This window comes from Strigops habroptila, unplaced genomic scaffold (assembly GCF_004027225.2).
Source record: "Strigops habroptila isolate Jane unplaced genomic scaffold, bStrHab1.2.pri NW_022045604.1_ctg1, whole genome shotgun sequence".
Classification (NCBI taxonomy): Eukaryota; Metazoa; Chordata; class Aves; order Psittaciformes; family Psittacidae; genus Strigops; species Strigops habroptila.
The window spans coordinates 46,332-65,177 of record NW_022651085.1 but is presented as its reverse complement, the minus strand read 5'-3'; the positions used below and the strand labels follow the sequence as shown (position 1 = coordinate 65,177).

The window sequence follows — 18,846 nt, the reverse complement described above, 5'->3', positions numbered from 1 at the left end:
GCCTCCAGCACCTTCTCAACCACCGGATCCACCTCCACTGCTGTCACCTCAACTGAAGTGACCTCCACAGCAGCTCCAACGTCCTCTATTGATGCCTCCACATCATTCTCCACCTTTGGAACCTCCTCCTCTCCTCTCACCTCTAATGAGGTGACCTCCATGTCTTCCACAGCCACCTCAGATGGTTTCTCCACGCTCTCCTCCACCACTGGTTCCACCTCCATTGGTGTCACCTCCACACTGGGGACCTCCACGACTGCTGCAACCACCTCAGTAGATGCCTCTATGACCTTGTCCACCACTGAAACCTCCTCCACTGGTGTCACCTCAGCTGAGGTGACCTCCATGACATCCACATCCACGTCAGAAGGTGCCTCCATGACCTCCACCAGCACTGGAGCCACCTCCAGTGCTGTCACCACCAATGAGGTGACCTCGGTGACAGCCACAACCACTTCTCTTGATGGCTTCACGTCATTCTCCACTACTGGAGCCACCTCCTCTGCTGTAACACCAACTGATGTGACCTCCATGACAGCCCCAACCAGCTCAGAAGACGTCTCCACGAGCTTCCCCACCTCTGGAGCCACCTCAAATGCTGCTGCCACCAATGAGGTGACCTCCATGACAGCTACAACCAGCTCAGAAGGTGTCTCCACAACCTCTATTGATGCTTCCATAACCTTGTCGTCCAGTGGGACCACCTCCAGTGCTGCAACCTCCATAGAGGGGACCTCCATGAGTGCCACAACCACCACAGAAGGTTCCTCCATGACCTTCTCCAACAGTGCAGCCACCTCCTCTGCTGTAATGTCAACTGAAGTGACCTCCATGACAGCCCCAACCACCTCAGAAGACACGTCCTCAAGCTTCCCCACCTCTGGAGCCACCTCAAATGCTGCTGCCACCAACGAGGTGACGTCAAGCAACGCTGCGACATCAACAGCAGAGCCTCCAACCTCCTTCTCCACCTCTGGAACCTCCTCCAGTGTTTCCACCTCAACTTACAGGACCTCCCTGAGTGCAACAACAACCCCAGTAGATGTCTCCACAGGCTTCTCCACCACTGGAACCTCCTCCTCTGCTGTCACCTCCATCTATATGACCTCCACGAGTGCCCCAACCACCTCTACTGATGCCTCCACAATGTTCTCGACCTCAGAAACCACCTCCTCTGGTGTTACCTTAAATGAGGTGACCTCCTCCAACGCTCCAATCAGCTCAGCAGAGCCTCCAACCTCCTTCTCCACCTCTGGAACCTCCTCCACTGATTCCAGCTCAACTGACACCACCTCCAGAAGTTCCACAACCACCCCAGCAGATGTCTCCACAGGCTTCTCCACCATTGGAGCCACCTCCTCTGCTGTCACCTCCAGTGAAGTGACCTCCACAGCAGCCCCAACCACCTCTATTGATGCCTCCACATCATTCTCCACCACTGGAACCTCCTCCTCTGCTGTCACCCCTAGCGAGATGACCTCCATGTCTTCCACAGCCACGTCAGATGGTTCCTCCACTCTCTTGTCCACCACTGGAGCCACCTCCTCTGCTGTCACCTCTAATGAGGTGACCTCCACGACAGCCCCAACCAGCTCAGAAGGTGCCTCCACCTTCTCCACCACCAAAGAAACCTCTTCCAGTGCTGCCACCTCAAGTGGTGGGACCTCGGTGACAGCCACAACCACCTCTCTTGATGCCTCCACAGGCTTCTCAACCATTGGAGCCACCTCCTCTGCTGTCACCTCCAATGAGGGGACCTCAACCAGCGCTATAACCACCTTTATTGACACGTTGACGTCATTCTTCACCTCTGGAGTCTCCTCCACTGATTCCATCTCAGCTGATGTGACCTCCCTGACAGCCACAACCACCTCAGAAGACACCTCCTCGAGCTTCCCCACCACTGGAGCCACCTCAAATGCTGCCACCACCAATGAGGTGACCTCAACCAATGCTCCAACCACCTCAGCAGAGCCTGCAACCTCCTTCTCCACCAGTGGAGCCACCTCCACTGTTTCCACCACAACTGACAGGACCACCCTGAGTGCCACAACCACCCCAGTAGGTGCCTCCACGATCTTCTCCACCTCTGGAGCCACCTCCAGTCCTGTCGCCTCCAATGAGGTGACCTCAACCAACTCTCCAAGCACCTCAGCAGGTTCGTTCACAACCTTCTCCACTGATGTTTCCACCTCCTCTGCTCCCACCACCACAGAGGTGACCTCCATGAGTGCCACAACCACCTCTACTGATGCCTCCACGAGCTTCCCCACCACTGGAGCCACCTCAAATGCTGCTTCCACCAATGATGTGACCTCCATGGCAGCTACAACTGTATCAGAAGGTGCCTCCACTTCCTTCTCTTTCATTGGTTCCACCTCCTCTGCTCCCACCTTCACTGAGGGGACCCCAATGTCTTCCACAGCCACCTCAATGGACACCTCCACACTCTCCTCCACCTCTGGAGCCACCTCCACTGTTCTCACCTCAATAGGGGTGACATCCATGAGTGCCACAACCACCCCAGTAGATGCCTCCACAGGCTTCTCAACCATTGGAGCCACCTCCTCTGCTGTCACCTCCAATGAGGTGACCTCCATGACAGCTACAACTGTATCAGAAGGTGCCTCCACAACCTCGATTGATACTTCCATGATGTTGTCGTCCAGTGGGACCACCTCCAGTGCTGCAACCTCCATAGAGGGGACCTCCATGAGTGCCGCAACCACCTCAGAAAGTTCCTCCATGACCTTCTCCACCACTGGAGCCACCTCCTCTGCTGTAACATCAACTGAAGTGACCTCCATGACAGCCCCAACCACCTCAGAAGACACCTCCTCGAGCTTCTCCACCACTGGAGCCACCTCCTCTGCTGTCATCTCTAATGAGATGACCTCCACTACAGACACAACCACCTCAGAAGACGTCTCCACAAGCTTCCCCACCACTGGAGCCACCTCAAATGCTGCTTCCACCAATGAGGTGACCTCAACCAACGCTCCAACCACCTCAGCAGGTTCCTTCACAACCTTCTCCACTGATGTTTCCACCTCCTCTGCTCCCACCACCACAGAGGTGACCTCCATGAGTGCACCAGCAACCTCTAGTGATGCCTCCACGACCTTCTCCACCACTGGAGCCACCCCCAGTCCTGCAGCCTCCAGAGAGGGGACCTCCATGAGTGCCATAGCCACCTCAGAAGGTTCCTCCACGACCTTCTCCACCACTGCAGCCACCTCCTCTGCTCTCACGTCAAGTGAAGTGAGTTCCATGACAGCCCCAACCGCCTCAGAAGACACCTCCTCGAGCTTCCCCACCTCTGGAGCCACCTCAAATGCTGCTGCCACCAATGAGGTGACCTCCACCAATGGTCCATCCTCAACAGCAGAGCCTCCAACCTACTTATCCACCTCTGGAGCCACCTCCTCTGCTGCCACCTCCAATGAGGGGACCTCAACCAGCGCTATAAGCACCTTTATTGACACGTTGACGTCATTCTTCACCTCTGGAGCCACCTCCACTGATTCCACCTCAACTGATGTTACCAGCCTGACAGCCCCAACCACCTCTGCTGATGCCTCCATGAGCTTCCCCACCACTGGAGCCACCTCAAATGCTGCTGCCACCAATGAGGTGACCACCACTAATGCTCCAACGTCAACAGCAGAGCCTGCAACCTCCTTCTCCACCTCTGGAACCTCCTCCACTGTTTCCAGCTCAACTGACATGACCTCCATGAGTGCCACAACCACCCCAGCAGATGCCTCCACAGGCTTCTCAAACATTGGAGCCACCTCCTCTGCTGCCACCTCCAATGAGGTGACCTCCACGAGTGCTTCAACCACCTCTATTGATGCCTCCCCATCATTCTCCACCATTGGAACCTCCTCCTCTGCTCCCACCTTCACTGAGGTGACCTCCATGTCAACCACAGCCACCTCACATGGTTCCTTCACGCTCTCCTCCACCACTTGGGCCACTTCCAGTGGTGCCACATCAACTGAGGTGACCTCCATAACAGCTACGACCATATCAGAAGATGCCTCCACGACACTCTCCACCTCTGGAGCCACCTCCTCTGCTGTCATCTCCAATGAGCTTATCTCCAACAGTGCTTCAACCACCTCTACTGGTGCCTCCACGACTTTCTCCACCACTGAAGCCACCTCCTCTGCTGCCACCTCCACTGAGGGGACACCAATGTCTTCCACAGCCACCTCAAAGGAAACCTCCACTCTCTTCTCCACCAGTGGAGCCACCTCCTCTGCTGTCACCTCCAATGAGGTGACCTCCATGACAGCTACAACCGTATCAGAAGGTGCCTCCACAGTCTTCACCTCTGGAGCCACCTCCAGTCCTGTCACCCCAGCCCCAACCACCTCCTCTGGAGCCTCCTCAACTGAAGTGACCTCCATGAGTGTCCCAAGCTCCTCAACAGACTCTTCGACTTCCTTCTCCACCATTGGAGTCACCTCCTCTGGTGCCACCTCCAATGAGATGACCTCAACCAATGCTCCAACCACCTCAGCAGGTTCCTTCACAACCTTCTCCAATGATGTTTCCACCTCCTCTGCTCCCACCACCACAGAGGTGACCTCCATGAGTGCCCCAACAACCTCTAGTGATGCTTCCACAACCTTGTTGTCCAGTGGGACCACCTCCAGTGCTGCAACCTCCATCGAGGGGACCTCCATGAGTGCCACAGCCACCTCAGAAGCTTTCTCCATGACCTTCTTCATCACTGGAGCCTCCTCCACTGGTGTCACCTCAACTGAAGTGATCTCCACAGCAGCTGCAACAAGCCCTGTTGATACCTCCAGCACCTTCTCCACCACCGGAGGCACCTCCAGTGGTTTGACTTCTACTGATGTGATCTCCACGACAGCCCCAACCAGCTCAGAAGGTGCCTCCAGCTTCTCCACCACCAAAGAAACCTCTTCCAGTGCTGTCACCTCAAGTGACGTGACCTCAGTGACAGCCACAATCACCTCTCTTGGTGCCTCCACAATGTTCTTGACCAGTGGAGCCACCTCCTCTGCTGTCATCTCCAATGAGGTGACCTCCACCAGTGCTCCAACCACCTCTACTCATGCCTCCACGACATTCTTCACCTCTGGAGCCACCTCCACTGGAATCACCTCATCTGAGATAACCTCCACGTCTTCCACAGCCACCTCAGAGGGTTCCTCCACTCTCTCTTCCACCACTGGAGCCACCTCAACTGCTGCCACCTCCATAGGGGTGACCTCCACGAGTGCCCAAACCACCTCTTCTGCTGTTACCTCCAATGAGGTGACCTCAACCAATGCTCCAACCACCTCAGCAGGTTCCTTCACAACCTTCTCCACTGAAGTTTCCACCTCCTCTGCTCCCACCTCCAATGAGGTGACCTCCATGAGTGCACCAACAACCTCTATAGATGCCTCCACATCATTCTCCACCACTGGAGCCACCTCCTCTGCTCCCAGCTCTACTGAGATTACCTCTACCAGCGCTCCAAGCGCCTCAGAAGGTGCCTCCATGACGTTCACCACCTCAGAAGCCATCTCCAGTCCTGTCGCCTTCACTGAGATGACCTCCACAACTTCCACGACCACCTCAGATGGTTCCTCCATGCTCTCCTCCACCTCTGGAGCCACCTCCTCTGCTGTCACCTCTAATGAGATGACCTCCATGTCTTCCGCAGCCGCCTCAGGTGGTTCCTCCACGCTCTCCTCTGTCACTGGGGCCACCTCCAGTGGTTTCACCTCAACTGAGGTGACCTCCATAAGAGCTACAACCATATCAGAAGGTGCCTCCACGACACTCTCCACCTCTGGAGCCACCTCCAGTTCTGTCACCTCCAATGAGGTGACCTCAACCAACGCTCCAACCACCTCAACAGGTTCCTTCACAACCTTCTCCACTGATGTTTCCACCTCCTCTGCTCCCACCACCACAGAGGTGACCTCCATGCATGCACCAACAACCCCGATTGATGCCTCCACGACCTTCTCCACCACTGGATCCACCTCCACTGGTGTCACCTTCATAGCGGGTACCTCCACAACAGCCCCTACAACCTCTAGTGATGCCTCCACTCTCTCCTGGGCCACTGGAGACACCTCCTCTGCTGTCACCTCCAATGAGGTGACCTCCGCCAGTGCTTCAACCAACTCAGTAGATGCCTCCATTACTGTCATGGAAGTGACCACTTCCACTGCTGTCACCTCAACTGAAGTGACCTCCACAGCAGCTCCAACCACCTCTATGGATACCTCCACATCATTCTCCACCACTGGAACCTCCTCCTCTGCTGTCACCTCTAATGAGATGACCTTCATGTCTTCCACAGCCACTTCAGATGCTTCCTCCACGCTCTCCTTCACCACTGGAGCCGCTTCAACTGCTGCCACCTCCATAGGGGTGACCTCCATGAGTGCCCCAACCAGCTCTACTGATGCCTCCACAATGTTCTCGACTTCAGGAACCACCTCCTCTAGTGTAACCCCCAATGAGGTGACCTCCTCCAACTCTCCAACCAGCTCAGCAGAGCCTCCAACCTCCTTCTCCACCTCTGGAACCTCCTCCCCTGTTTCCAGCTCAACTGACAGGAGCTCCATGAGTGCCACAACCACCTCCACCGATGCCTCGATGACCTTCTCCACCACCAGAGCCACCTCCACTGGTATCACCTCAACTGAGGTGACCTCCATGTCTTCCACAACCACCTCAGATGGTTCCTCCACGCTCTCCTCCACCACTGAGGCCACTTCCACTGGTGTCACCTCTACTGAGGTGACCTCCATGATGGCTACAACCTTATCAGAAGGTGCCTCCACGACAGTCTCCACCTCTGGATCCATCTCCAGTCCTGTCTCCTCCATGGATGTGACCTCCACGGGTGCCCCAACCACCTCTACTGATGCCTCCATGAGCTTCCCCACCACTGCAGCCACCTCCAGTGGTGTCCCCGCTACTGAAGTGACCTCCACAACAGCCCCAACCACCTCAGAAGACACCTCCATGAGCTTCCCCACCACTGGGGCCACCTCAAATGCTGCCACCAATGAGGTGACCTCCTCCAATGCTCCAATCTCAACAGCAGAGCCTCCAACCTCCTTCTCCATCTCTGGAACGTCCTCCACTGTTTCCACCTCAACTGTCTGGACCTCCATGAGTGCCCCAACCACCTCAGTAGATGCCTCCACAGGCTTCTCAACCATTGGAGCCACCTCCTCTGCTGTCACCTCCAATGAGGTGACCTCCGCCAGTGCTTCAACCAGCTCTAGTGATGCCTCCACAACATTCTCCAGCGCTGAATCCACCTCCAGTGCTCCACCCTCCATAGAGGGGACCTTCATGAGTGCCACAACCACCTCAGAAGTTTTCTTCACAACCTTCTCCACCACTGCAGCCACCTCCAGTGGTGTCCCTTCAACTGAAGTGACATTCACAGCAGCTCCAACCAGCTCAGAAGATGCCTCCTTGAGCTTCCCCACCTCTGGAGCCACCTCAAATGCTGCTGCCACCAATGAGGTGACCTCAACCAATGCTCCAACCTCAACAGCAGAGCCTGCAACCTCCTTCTCCACCTCTGGAACCTCCTCCACTGTTTCCACCTCAAGTGACAGGACCTCCATGAGTGCCACAACCACCTCCACTGATGCCTCCACAGGCTTCTCAACCATTGGAGCCACCTCCTCTGCTGTCACCTCCAATGAGTTGACATCTACCAGTTCTTCAACAACCTCTAGTGATACTTCCACGATCTCATTCACCTCTGGAGCCACCTCCACTGGTGTCTCCTCAACTGAAGTGACGTCCACAGCAGCTCCAACCACCTCTAATGATGCCTCCACATCATTCTCCACCATTGGAACCTCCTCCTCTGCTCCCACCTTCTCTGAGGTGACCTCCATGTCTTCCACAGCTATCCCAGAAGGTTCCTCCACGCTCTCCTCCATCACTTGGGCCACTTCCACTGATGCCACCTTGACTGAAGTGACCTCCATGAGTGTCTCCAGCACCTCAACAGACTCTTTGACTTCCTTCTCCACCTTTGGAGCCACCTCCTCTGCTGCCACCTCCAATGAGGTGACCTCAACCAACGCTCCAACCACCTCAGCAGGTTCCTTCACAACCTTCTCCACTGATGTTTCCACCTCCTCTGCTCCCACCACCACAGAGGTGACCTCCATGAGTGCCCCAACAACCTCTAGTGTTGCTTCCACAACCTTGTTGTCCAGTGGGACCACCTCCAGTGCTGCAACCTCCATCGAGGGGACCTCCATGAGTGCCACAGCCACCTCAGAAGCTTTCTCCATGACCTTCTTCATCACTGGAGCCTCCTCCACTGGTGTCACCTCAACTGAAGTGATCTCCACAGCAGCTGCAACAAGCCCTGTTGATACCTCCAGCACCTTCTCCACCACCGGAGGCACCTCCAGTGGTTTGACTTCTACTGATGTGATCTCCACGACAGCCCCAACCAGCTCAGAAGGTGCCTCCAGCTTCTCCACCACCAAAGAAACCTCTTCCAGTGCTGCCACCTCAAGTGACGTGACCTCGGTGACAGCCACAAGCACCTATCTTGATGCCTCCACTTCCTTCTCCACCACTGCAGCCTCCTCCTCTGCTGCCACCTCAACTAAGGAGACCTCGATGTCTTCCACAGGCACCTCAGACGGTTCCTCCATGCTCTCCTTCACCACTGGAGCTGCCTCAACTGCTGCCACTTCCATAGGGGTGACCTCCATGAGTGCCCCAAGCACCTCTGCTGATGCCTCCACATTATTCTCCACCTCTGGAGCCACCTCCTCTGCTGTCACCTCTAATGAGATGACTTCCATGTCTTCCGCAGCCGCCTCAGGTGGTTCCTCCACGCTCTCCTCTGTCACTGGGGCCACCTCCAGTGGTTTCACCTCAACTGAGGTGACCTCCATAAGAGCTACAACCATATCAGAAGGTGCCTCCACGACACTCTCCACCTCTGGAGCCACCTCCAGTTCTGTCACCTCCAATGAGGTGACCTCAACCAACGCTCCAACCACCTCAACAGGTTCCTTCACAACCTTCTCCACTGATGTTTCCACCTCCTCTGCTCCCACCACCACAGAGGTGACCTCCATGCATGCACCAACAACCCCGATTGATGCCTCCACAACCTTCTCCACCACAGGAGCCACCTCCAGTGCTGGAGCCTCCATAGCGGGGACCTCCACCACAGCCCCTACAACCTCTGTTGATGCCTCCACTCTCTCCTTGACCACTGGAGCCACCTCCTCTGCTGTCACCTCTAATGAGGTGACCTCCGTGACACCTACAACCGTATCAGAAGGTTCCTCCACAACATTCTCCAGCATCGGAGCCATCTCCAGTGCTGCAATGTCCGTAGAGGGGGCGTCCATGAGTGCCACAACCACCTCAGATCGTTCCTCCACGACCTTCTCCACCACGGGAGCCACCTCCTCTGCTCCCAGCTCTACAGAGATGACCTCCAGCAACACTCCAACCACCTCAGAAGGTGCCTCCATGAGCTTCACCACCTCAGAAGCCATCTCCAGTCCTGTCACCTTCACTGAGGAGACCTCCGTGACTTCCACGACCTCCTCAGATGGTTCCTCCACGCTGTTTTCAAGCTCTGGAACCTCCTCCACTGTTTCCACCTCAAGAGGAGTGACCTCCATGAGTGCCACAACCACCCCAGTCGATGCCTCCACAGGCTTCTCCACCATTGGAGCCACCTCCTCTGCTGTCACCTCCAATGAGGTGACCTCCACCAGTGCGCCAACCACCTCCACTGATGCCTCCACATCATTCTCCACCATTGAAACCTCCTCCTCTGCTCCCACCTTCACTGAGGTGACCTCCATGTCTTCCACAGCCAGCTCGGATGGTTCCTCCACGCTCTCCTCCATCACTGGGGCCACTTCCACTGGAGCCACCTCAACTGAGGTGACGTCTGTGACAGCTACAACCATAACAGAGGGTGCCTCCACACTGTCCTCCACCACTGGAGCCACCTCAAATGCTGCTACCACCAATGAGGTGACCTCCAGCAATGCTCCAACCTCAACAGCAGAGCCTCCAACCTCCTTCTCCACCTCTGGAACCTCCTCCACTGTTACCACCTCAACAGGGGGGACCTCCACGAGTGCCACAACCACCTCTATTGATGCTTCCTCGAGCTTCTCCACCATTGGAGCCACCTCCAGTGCTGCAACCTCCTTAGACGGGGCCTCCACAACAGCCCCTACAAGCTCTAGTGATGCCTCCACTCTCTTCTCGACCACCGGAGCCACCTCCTCTGCAGCCACCTCCAATGGGGTGACCTCCATGACAGCTACAACAGTATCAGAAGGTGCCTCCACAATATTTCCCACCTCTGGAGCCAGCTCCTCTGCTGTCACCTCCGTCGATGTGACCTCCATGACAGTCACAACTAGCTCAGAAGACACCTCCATGAGCTTCCTCACTTCTGGAGCCACCTCAAATGCTGTCACCACCAATGAGGTGACCTCAACCAATGCTCCAACCACCTCAGCAGAGCCTCCAACCTCCTTCTCCTCCATTGGAGCCACCTCCACTGGTGTCATCTTCACTGAGGAGACCCCAATGTCTTCCACAGCCACCTCAATGGACACCTCCACACTCTCCTCCACCTCTGGAGCCACCTCCACTGTTCTCACCTCAATAGGGGTGACCTCCATGAGTGCCACAACCACCCCAGCAGATGCCTCCACAGGCTTCTCAAGCATTGGAGCCACCTCCTCTGCTGCCACCTCCAATGAGGTGACCTCCACGAGTGCTTCAACCACCTCTATTGATGCCTCCCCATCATTCTCCACCATTGGAACCACCTCCTCTGCTCCCTCCTTCACGGAGGTGACCTCCATGTCAACCACAGCCACCTCACATGGTTCCTCCACGCTCTCCTCCACCCCTTGGGCCACTTCCAGTGGTGCCACCTCAACTGAGGTGACCTCCATGACAGCTACGACCATATCAGAAGATGCCTCCACGACACTCTCCACCTCTGGAGCCACCTCCTCTGCTGTCATCTCCAATGAGCTTATCTCCAACAGTGCTTCAACCACCTCCACTGGTGCCTCCACGACTTCCTCCACCACTGAAGCCACCTCCTCTGCTGCCACCTTCACTGAGGGGACACCAATGTCTTCCACAGCCACCTCAAAGGAAACCTCCACTCTCTTCTCCACCAGTGGAGCCACCTCCTCTGCTGTCACCTCCAATGAGGTGACCTCCATGACAGCTACAACCGTATCAGAAGGTGCCTCCACAGTCTTCTCCACCTCTGGAGCCACCTCCAGTCCTGTCACCCCAGCCCCAACCACCTCCTCTGGAGCCTCCTCAACTGAAGTGACCTCCATGAGTGTCCCGAGCTCCTCAACAGACTCTTCGACTTCCTTCTCCACCATTGGAGTCACCTCCTCTGCTTCCACCTCCAATGAGATGACCTCAACCAATGCTCCAACCACCTCAGCAGGTTCCTTCACAACCTTCTCCAATGATGTTTCCACCTCCTCTGCTCCCACCACCACAGAGGTGACCTCCATGAGTGCCCCAACAACCTCTAGTGATGCTTCCACAACCTTGTTGTCCAGTGGGACCACCTCCAGTGCTGCAACCTCCATCGAGGGGACCTCCATGAGTGCCACAGCCACCTCAGAAGCTTTCTCCATGACCTTCTTCATCACTGGAGCCTCCTCCACTGGTGTCACCTCAACTGAAGTGATCTCCACAGCAGCTGCAACAAGCCCTGTTGATACCTCCAGCACCTTCTCCACCACCGGAGGCACCTCCAGTGGTTTGACTTCTACTGATGTGATCTCCACGACAGCCCCAACCAGCTCAGAAGGTGCCTCCAGCTTCTCCACCACCAAAGAAACCTCTTCCAGTGCTGTCACCTCAAGTGACGTGACCTCAGTGACAGCCACAATCACCTCTCTTGGTGCCTCCACAATGTTCTTGACCAGTGGAGCCACCTCCTCTGCTGTCATCTCCAATGAGGTGACCTCCACCAGTGCTCCAACCACCTCTACTCATGCCTCCACGACATTCTTCACCTCTGGAGCCACCTCCACTGGAATCACCTCATCTGAGATAACCTCCACGTCTTCCACAGCCACCTCAGAGGGTTCCTCCACTCTCTCCTCCACCTCTGGAGCCACCTCCTCTGCTGTCACCTCTAATGAGATGACCTCCATGTCTTCCGCAGCCGCCTCAGGTGGTTCCTCCACGCTCTCCTCTGTCACTGGGGCCACCTCCAGTGGTTTCACCTCAACTGAGGTGACCTCCATAAGAGCTACAACCATATCAGAAGGTGCCTCCACGACACTCTCCACCTCTGGAGCCACCTCCAGTTCTGTCACCTCCAATGAGGTGACCTCAACCAACGCTCCAACCACCTCAACAGGTTCCTTCACAACCTTCTCCACTGATGTTTCCACCTCCTCTGCTCCCACCACCACAGAGGTGACCTCCATGCATGCACCAACAACCCCGATTGATGCCTCCACGACCTTCTCCACCACTGGATCCACCTCCACTGGTGTCACCTTCATAGCAGGTACCTCCACAACAGCCCCTACAACCTCTAGTGATGCCTCCACTCTCTCCTGGGCCACTGGAGACACCTCCTCTGCTGTCACCTCCAATGAGGTGACCTCCGCCAGTGCTTCAACCAACTCAGTAGATGCCTCCATTACTGTCATGGAAGTGACCACTTCCACTGCTGTCACCTCAACTGAAGTGACCTCCACAGCAGCTCCAACCACCTCTATGGATACCTCCACATCATTCTCCACCACTGGAACCTCCTCCTCTGCTGTCACCTCTAATGAGATGACCTTCATGTCTTCCACAGCCACTTCAGATGCTTCCTCCACGCTCTCCTTCACCACTGGAGCCGCTTCAACTGCTGCCACCTCCATAGGGGTGACCTCCATGAGTGCCCCAACCAGCTCTACTGATGCCTCCACAATGTTCTCGACTTCAGGAACCACCTCCTCTAGTGTAACCCCCAATGAGGTGACCTCCTCCAACTCTCCAACCAGCTCAGCAGAGCCTCCAACCTCCTTCTCCACCTCTGGAACCTCCTCCCCTGTTTCCAGCTCAACTGACAGGAGCTCCATGAGTGCCACCACCACCTCCACTGATGCCTCCAGCACCTTCTCCACCACCGGAGCCACCTCCACTGGTGTCAGCTCAACTGAAGTGACCTCCACAGCATCTCCAACCACCTCTATTGATGCCTCAACATCATTCTCTACCATTGGAGACACCTCCTCTGGTATCACCTCAACTGAGGTGACCTCCATGTCTTCCACAACCACCTCAGATGGTTCCTCCACGCTCTCCTCCACCACTGAGGCCACTTCCACTGGTGTCACCTCTACTGAGGTGACCTCCATGATGGCTACAACCTTATCAGAAGGTGCCTCCACGACAGTCTCCACCTCTGGATCCATCTCCAGTCCTGTCTCCTCCATGGATGTGACCTCCACGGGTGCCCCAACCACCTCTACTGATGCCTCCATGAGCTTCCCCACCACTGCAGCCACCTCCAGTGGTGTCCCCGCTACTGAAGTGACCTCCACAACAGCCCCAACCACCTCAGAAGACACCTCCATGAGCTTCCCCACCACTGGGGCCACCTCAAATGCTGCCACCAATGAGGTGACCTCCTCCAATGCTCCAATCTCAACAGCAGAGCCTCCAACCTCCTTCTCCATCTCTGGAACGTCCTCCACTGTTTCCACCTCAACTGTCTGGACCTCCATGAGTGCCCCAACCACCTCAGTAGATGCCTCCACAGGCTTCTCAACCATTGGAGCCACCTCCTCTGCTGTCACCTCCAATGAGGTGACCTCCGCCAGTGCTTCAACCAGCTCTAGTGATGCCTCCACAACATTCTCCAGCGCTGAATCCACCTCCAGTGCTCCACCCTCCATAGAGGGGACCTTCATGAGTGCCACAACCACCTCAGAAGTTTTCTTCACAACCTTCTCCACCACTGCAGCCACCTCCAGTGGTGTCCCTTCAACTGAAGTGACATTCACAGCAGCTCCAACCAGCTCAGAAGATGCCTCCTCGAGCTTCCCCACCTCTGGAGCCACCTCAAATGCTGCTGCCACCAATGAGGTGACCTCAACCAATGCTCCAACCTCAACAGCAGAGCCTGCAACCTCCTTCTCCACCTCTGGAACCTCCTCCACTGTTTCCACCTCAAGTGACAGGACCTCCATGAGTGCCACAACCACCTCCACTGATGCCTCCACAGGCTTCTCAACCATTGGAGCCACCTCCTCTGCTGTCACCTCCAATGAGTTGACATCTACCAGTTCTTCAACAACCTCTAGTGATACTTCCACGATCTCATTCACCTCTGGAGCCACCTCCACTGGTGTCTCCTCAACTGAAGTGACGTCCACAGCAGCTCCAACCACCTCTAATGATGCCTCCACATCATTCTCCACCATTGGAACCTCCTCCTCTGCTCCCACCTTCTCTGAGGTGACCTCCATGTCTTCCACAGCTATCCCAGAAGGTTCCTCCACGCTCTCCTCCATCACTTGGGCCACTTCCACTGATGCCACCTTGACTGAAGTGACCTCCATGAGTGTCTCCAGCACCTCAACAGACTCTTTGACTTCCTTCTCCACCTTTGGAGCCACCTCCTCTGCTGCCACCTCCAATGAGGTGACCTCAACCAACGCTCCAACCACCTCAGCAGGTTCCTTCACAACCTTCTCCACTGATGTTTCAACCTCCTCTGCTCCCACCACCACAGAGGTGACCTCCATGAGTGCACCAACAACCTCGATTGATGCCTCCACGACCTTCTCCACCACTGGAGCCACCTCCAGTGCTGCAGCCTCCATAGCGGGGACCTCCACAACAGCCCCTACAACCTCTGTTGACGCCTCCACTCTCTTCTCCACCACTGGAGCCACCTCCTCTGCTGTCACCTCTAATGAGGTGACCTCCATGACACCTACAACCTTATCAGAAGGTTCCTCCACAACATCCTCCACCATTGGAGCTATCTCCAGTGCTTCAACGTCCGTAGAGGGGACGTCCATGAGTGCCACAACCACCTCAGATCGTTCCTCCACGACCTTCTCCACCACGGGAGCCACCTCCTCTGCTCCCAGCTCTACAGAGATGACCTCCACCAATGCTCCAACCACCTCAGAAGGTGCCTCCATGACATTCTTCACGTCTGGAGCCAGCTCCTCTGCTGTCTCCTCCACTTTGGGAACCTCCACGACAGCCCCAACCACCTCAGTCGATGCCTCTATGACCTTGTCCACCACTGGAACCTCCTCCACTGGTGTCACCTCGGGTGAGGTGACCTCCATGACACCTGCAAGCACGTCAGAAGGTACCTCCATGACCTCCACCAGCACTGGAGCCACCTCCAGTGCTGTCACCACCAATGAGGTGACCTCAGTGACAGCCCCAACCACCTCTCTTGATGCCTCCACATCATTCTCCACCATTGGAGCCACTTCCTCTGCTGTCATCTCCAATGAGGTGACCTCCATGACAGCTACAACCGTATCAGAAGGTGCCTCCACAACCTCTATTGATACTTCCATGACTTTTTCGTCCAGTGGGACCACCTCCAGTGCACCAACAGCCTCTATTGATACCTCCATGACCTTCTCCACCACTGACGCCCCCCCCAGTGCTGCAGCCTCCATAGAGGGGACCTCCACGACAGCCCCTGCAACCTCTGTTGATGCCTCCACTCTCTCCTCGACCACTGAAGCCACCTCAACTGCTGCCACCTCCGTCGATGTGACCTCCATGACAGCTACAACCAGCTCAGAAGGTTTCTCCACCTTCTCCACCACCAAAAAAACCTCTTCCAGTGCTGTCACTTCAGTTGATGTGACCTCGGTGACAGCCTCAGTGACAGCCACTGGAGCCACCTCCAGGGCTGCAACCTCCATAGAGGAGACCTCCATGAGTGCCACAGCCACCTCAGAAGGTTCCTCCATGACCTTCTCCACCACTGCAGCCACCTCCTCTGCTGTCACATCAACTGAAGTGACCTCCATGACAGCCCCAACCACCTCAGAAGACACCTCCTCGAGCTTCCCCACCACTGGAGCCACCTCAAATGCTGCTGCCACCAATGAGGTGACCTCAATCGAGGCTCCAACCTCAACAGCAGAGCCTCCAACCTCCTTCTCCACCTCTGGAACCTCCTCCACTGTTTCCACCTCAACTGAGGTGACCACCATGAGTGCCACAACCACCCTACTAGATGCCTCCACGAGCTTTTCCTCCGCTGTAGCCACCTCCTCTTCTCCCACCTTCACTGAGGTGACCTCCATGTCTTCCACAGCTATTCCAGAAGGTTCCTCCACACTCTCCTCCATCACTGGGGCCGCTTCCAGTGGTGCCACCTCAACTGAGGTGACCTCCATGACAGCTACAACCGTATCAGAAGGTGCCTCCATGACACTCTCCACCTCTGGAGCCACCTCCAGTCCTGTCACCTCCAATGAGGTGACCTCAACCAACGTTCCAACCACCTCAGAAGGTTCCTTCGCCACCTTCTCCACCACTGCAGCCACCTCCAGTGGTGTCACCTCAACTGATGTGACCTCCACAGCAGCTCCAACATCCTCTATTGATGCCTCCACATCATTCTCCATCAGCGAAGCAACATCTTCCAGTGCTGCCACCTCAACTGATGTGACCTCGGTGACAGCCACAACCACCCCAGTAGGTGCCTCCACAGGCTTCTCAACCATTGGAGCCACCTCCTCTGCTGTCACCTCCAATGAGGGGACCTCAACCAGCCCTATAACCACCTTTATTGAGGCGTTGACGTCATTCTTCACCTCTGGAGCCACCTCCACTGATTCCATCTCAACTGATGTGACCTCCATGACAGCCACAACTACGTCAGAAGATACCTCCACGAGCTTCCCCACCACTGGAGCCATCTCAAATGCTGCTACCACCAATGAGGTGACCTCAACCAACACTCCAACCTCAACAGCAGAGCCTCCAACCTCCTTCTCCACTTCTGGAGCCACCTCCGCTGGTGTCATCTCCAATGAGTTGACCTCCATGAGTGCTCCTACCACCTCAGTAGATGCCTCCAGCACCTTCTCCACCACCAGAGCCACCTCCAATGGTGTAACCTCAGCTGGTGTGACCTCCACAGCAGCTCCAACCACCTCTATTGATGCCTCCACATCATTCTCCACCATTGGAACCTCCTCCTCTGCTGTCACCTCTAGTGAAATGACCTCCATGTCTTCCAAAGCCACCTCAGTTGCTTCCATCACGCTCTCCACCACCACTGGAGCCACCTCAACTGCTGCCACCTCCACTGATGTGACCTCCACGACAGCCCCAACCAGCTCAGAAGGTGCCTCCAGCACCTTCTCCACCACTGGAGCCACCTCTTCTACTGCCACCTCCACACTGTGGACCTCGATGAGTGCCCCAGCCACCTCAATGGATGCCTCTATGACCTTGTCCACCACTGGAACCTCCGCAACTGGTGTCACCTCAGCTGAGGTGACCTCCATGATGTCCACTATCACGTCAGAAGGTGCCTCCATGACCTCCACCAGCACTGGAGCCACCTCCAGTGCTGTCACCAGCAATGAGGTGACCTCCATGACAGCTACAACCGTATCAGAAGGTGCCTCTACAACTTTCTCCACCTCTGCATCCACCTCCAGTCCTGTTACCTCCAATGAGGTGACCTCAACCAACGCTCCAACCACCTCAGCAGGTTCCTTCACAACCTTCTCCACTGATGGTTCCACCTCCTCTGCTCCCACCACCACAGAGGTGACCTCCATGAGTGCCCCAATAACCTCTATTGATACCTCTATGACCTCCACTACTGCATCCCCCTCCAGTGCTGCAGCCTCCATGGAGGGGACTTCCATGAGTGCCACAACCACCACAGATGGTTCCTCCACGGCCTTCTCCACCACTGGAGCCACCTCCATTGGTTTCACCTCAACTGAAGTGACCTCCACAGCAGCTCCAACCACCTCTATTGATGCCTCCACATCATTCTCCACCACTGGAGCCACCTCCTCTGTTGCCAGCAGTACTGACATGACCTCCACCAAAGCTCCAACCACCTCAGAAGGTGCCTCCATGACATTCACCACCTCAGAAGCCATCTCCAGTCCTGTCACCTTCACTGAGGTGACCTCCGTGTCTTCCACAGCCACCTTAGAAGGTTCCTCCACTCTCTCGTCCACCACTGCAGCCACCTCCTCTGCTGTCACCTCCATCGATGTGACCTCCATGAGTGCCACAACCACCTCAGAAGAAGCCTCCACGACCTTCCCCACCTCTGGAGCCACCTCAAATGCTGCTGCCACCATTGAGGTGACCTCAGCCAATGCTCCAACCTCAACAGCAGAGCCTCCAACCTCCTTCTCCACCACTGGAGCCACCTCCAGTGTTCCCACCTCAACAGGGGTGACCTCCATGAGTGCCACAACTACCTCTATGGTTGCTTCCTCAAGCTTCTCCACCACTGGAGTCACCTCCTCTGCTGTCACCTCAACTGAGGAGACCTCAATGTCTTCCACAGCCACTTCACATGGTTCCTCCACGCTCTCCTTCACCACTGGAGCCACCTCAATTGCTGCCACCTCCATAGGAGTGACCTCCAGAAGTGCACCAACCACTTCTGTTGATACCTCCACAATGTTCTTGAACTCAGGAACCACCTCGTCTGCTGTCACGTCCAATGAGGTGACCTCCATGACAGCTACAACTGTATCGGAAGGTGCCTCCACTTCCTTCTCCTCCACTGGAGCCACCTCCTCTGCTCCCAGCTCTGCT

At 55.9% G+C, this 18,846-nt stretch overlaps 1 protein-coding gene across 1 annotated transcript in view; it reads left to right on the top strand.

Moving 5' to 3' along the window:
- Positions 1-285: 285 nt before the first annotated feature.
- Positions 286-18,846, top strand: part of LOC115603049 (mucin-19-like) — a 29,470-nt gene continuing 10,909 nt past the window's right edge. Inside the window, exon 1 of the mRNA XM_030474580.1 lies at positions 286-18,790. Coding sequence (XP_030330440.1) covers positions 286-18,790 — 18,505 coding nt within the window. The remainder of the gene's footprint in view (positions 18,791-18,846) is intronic.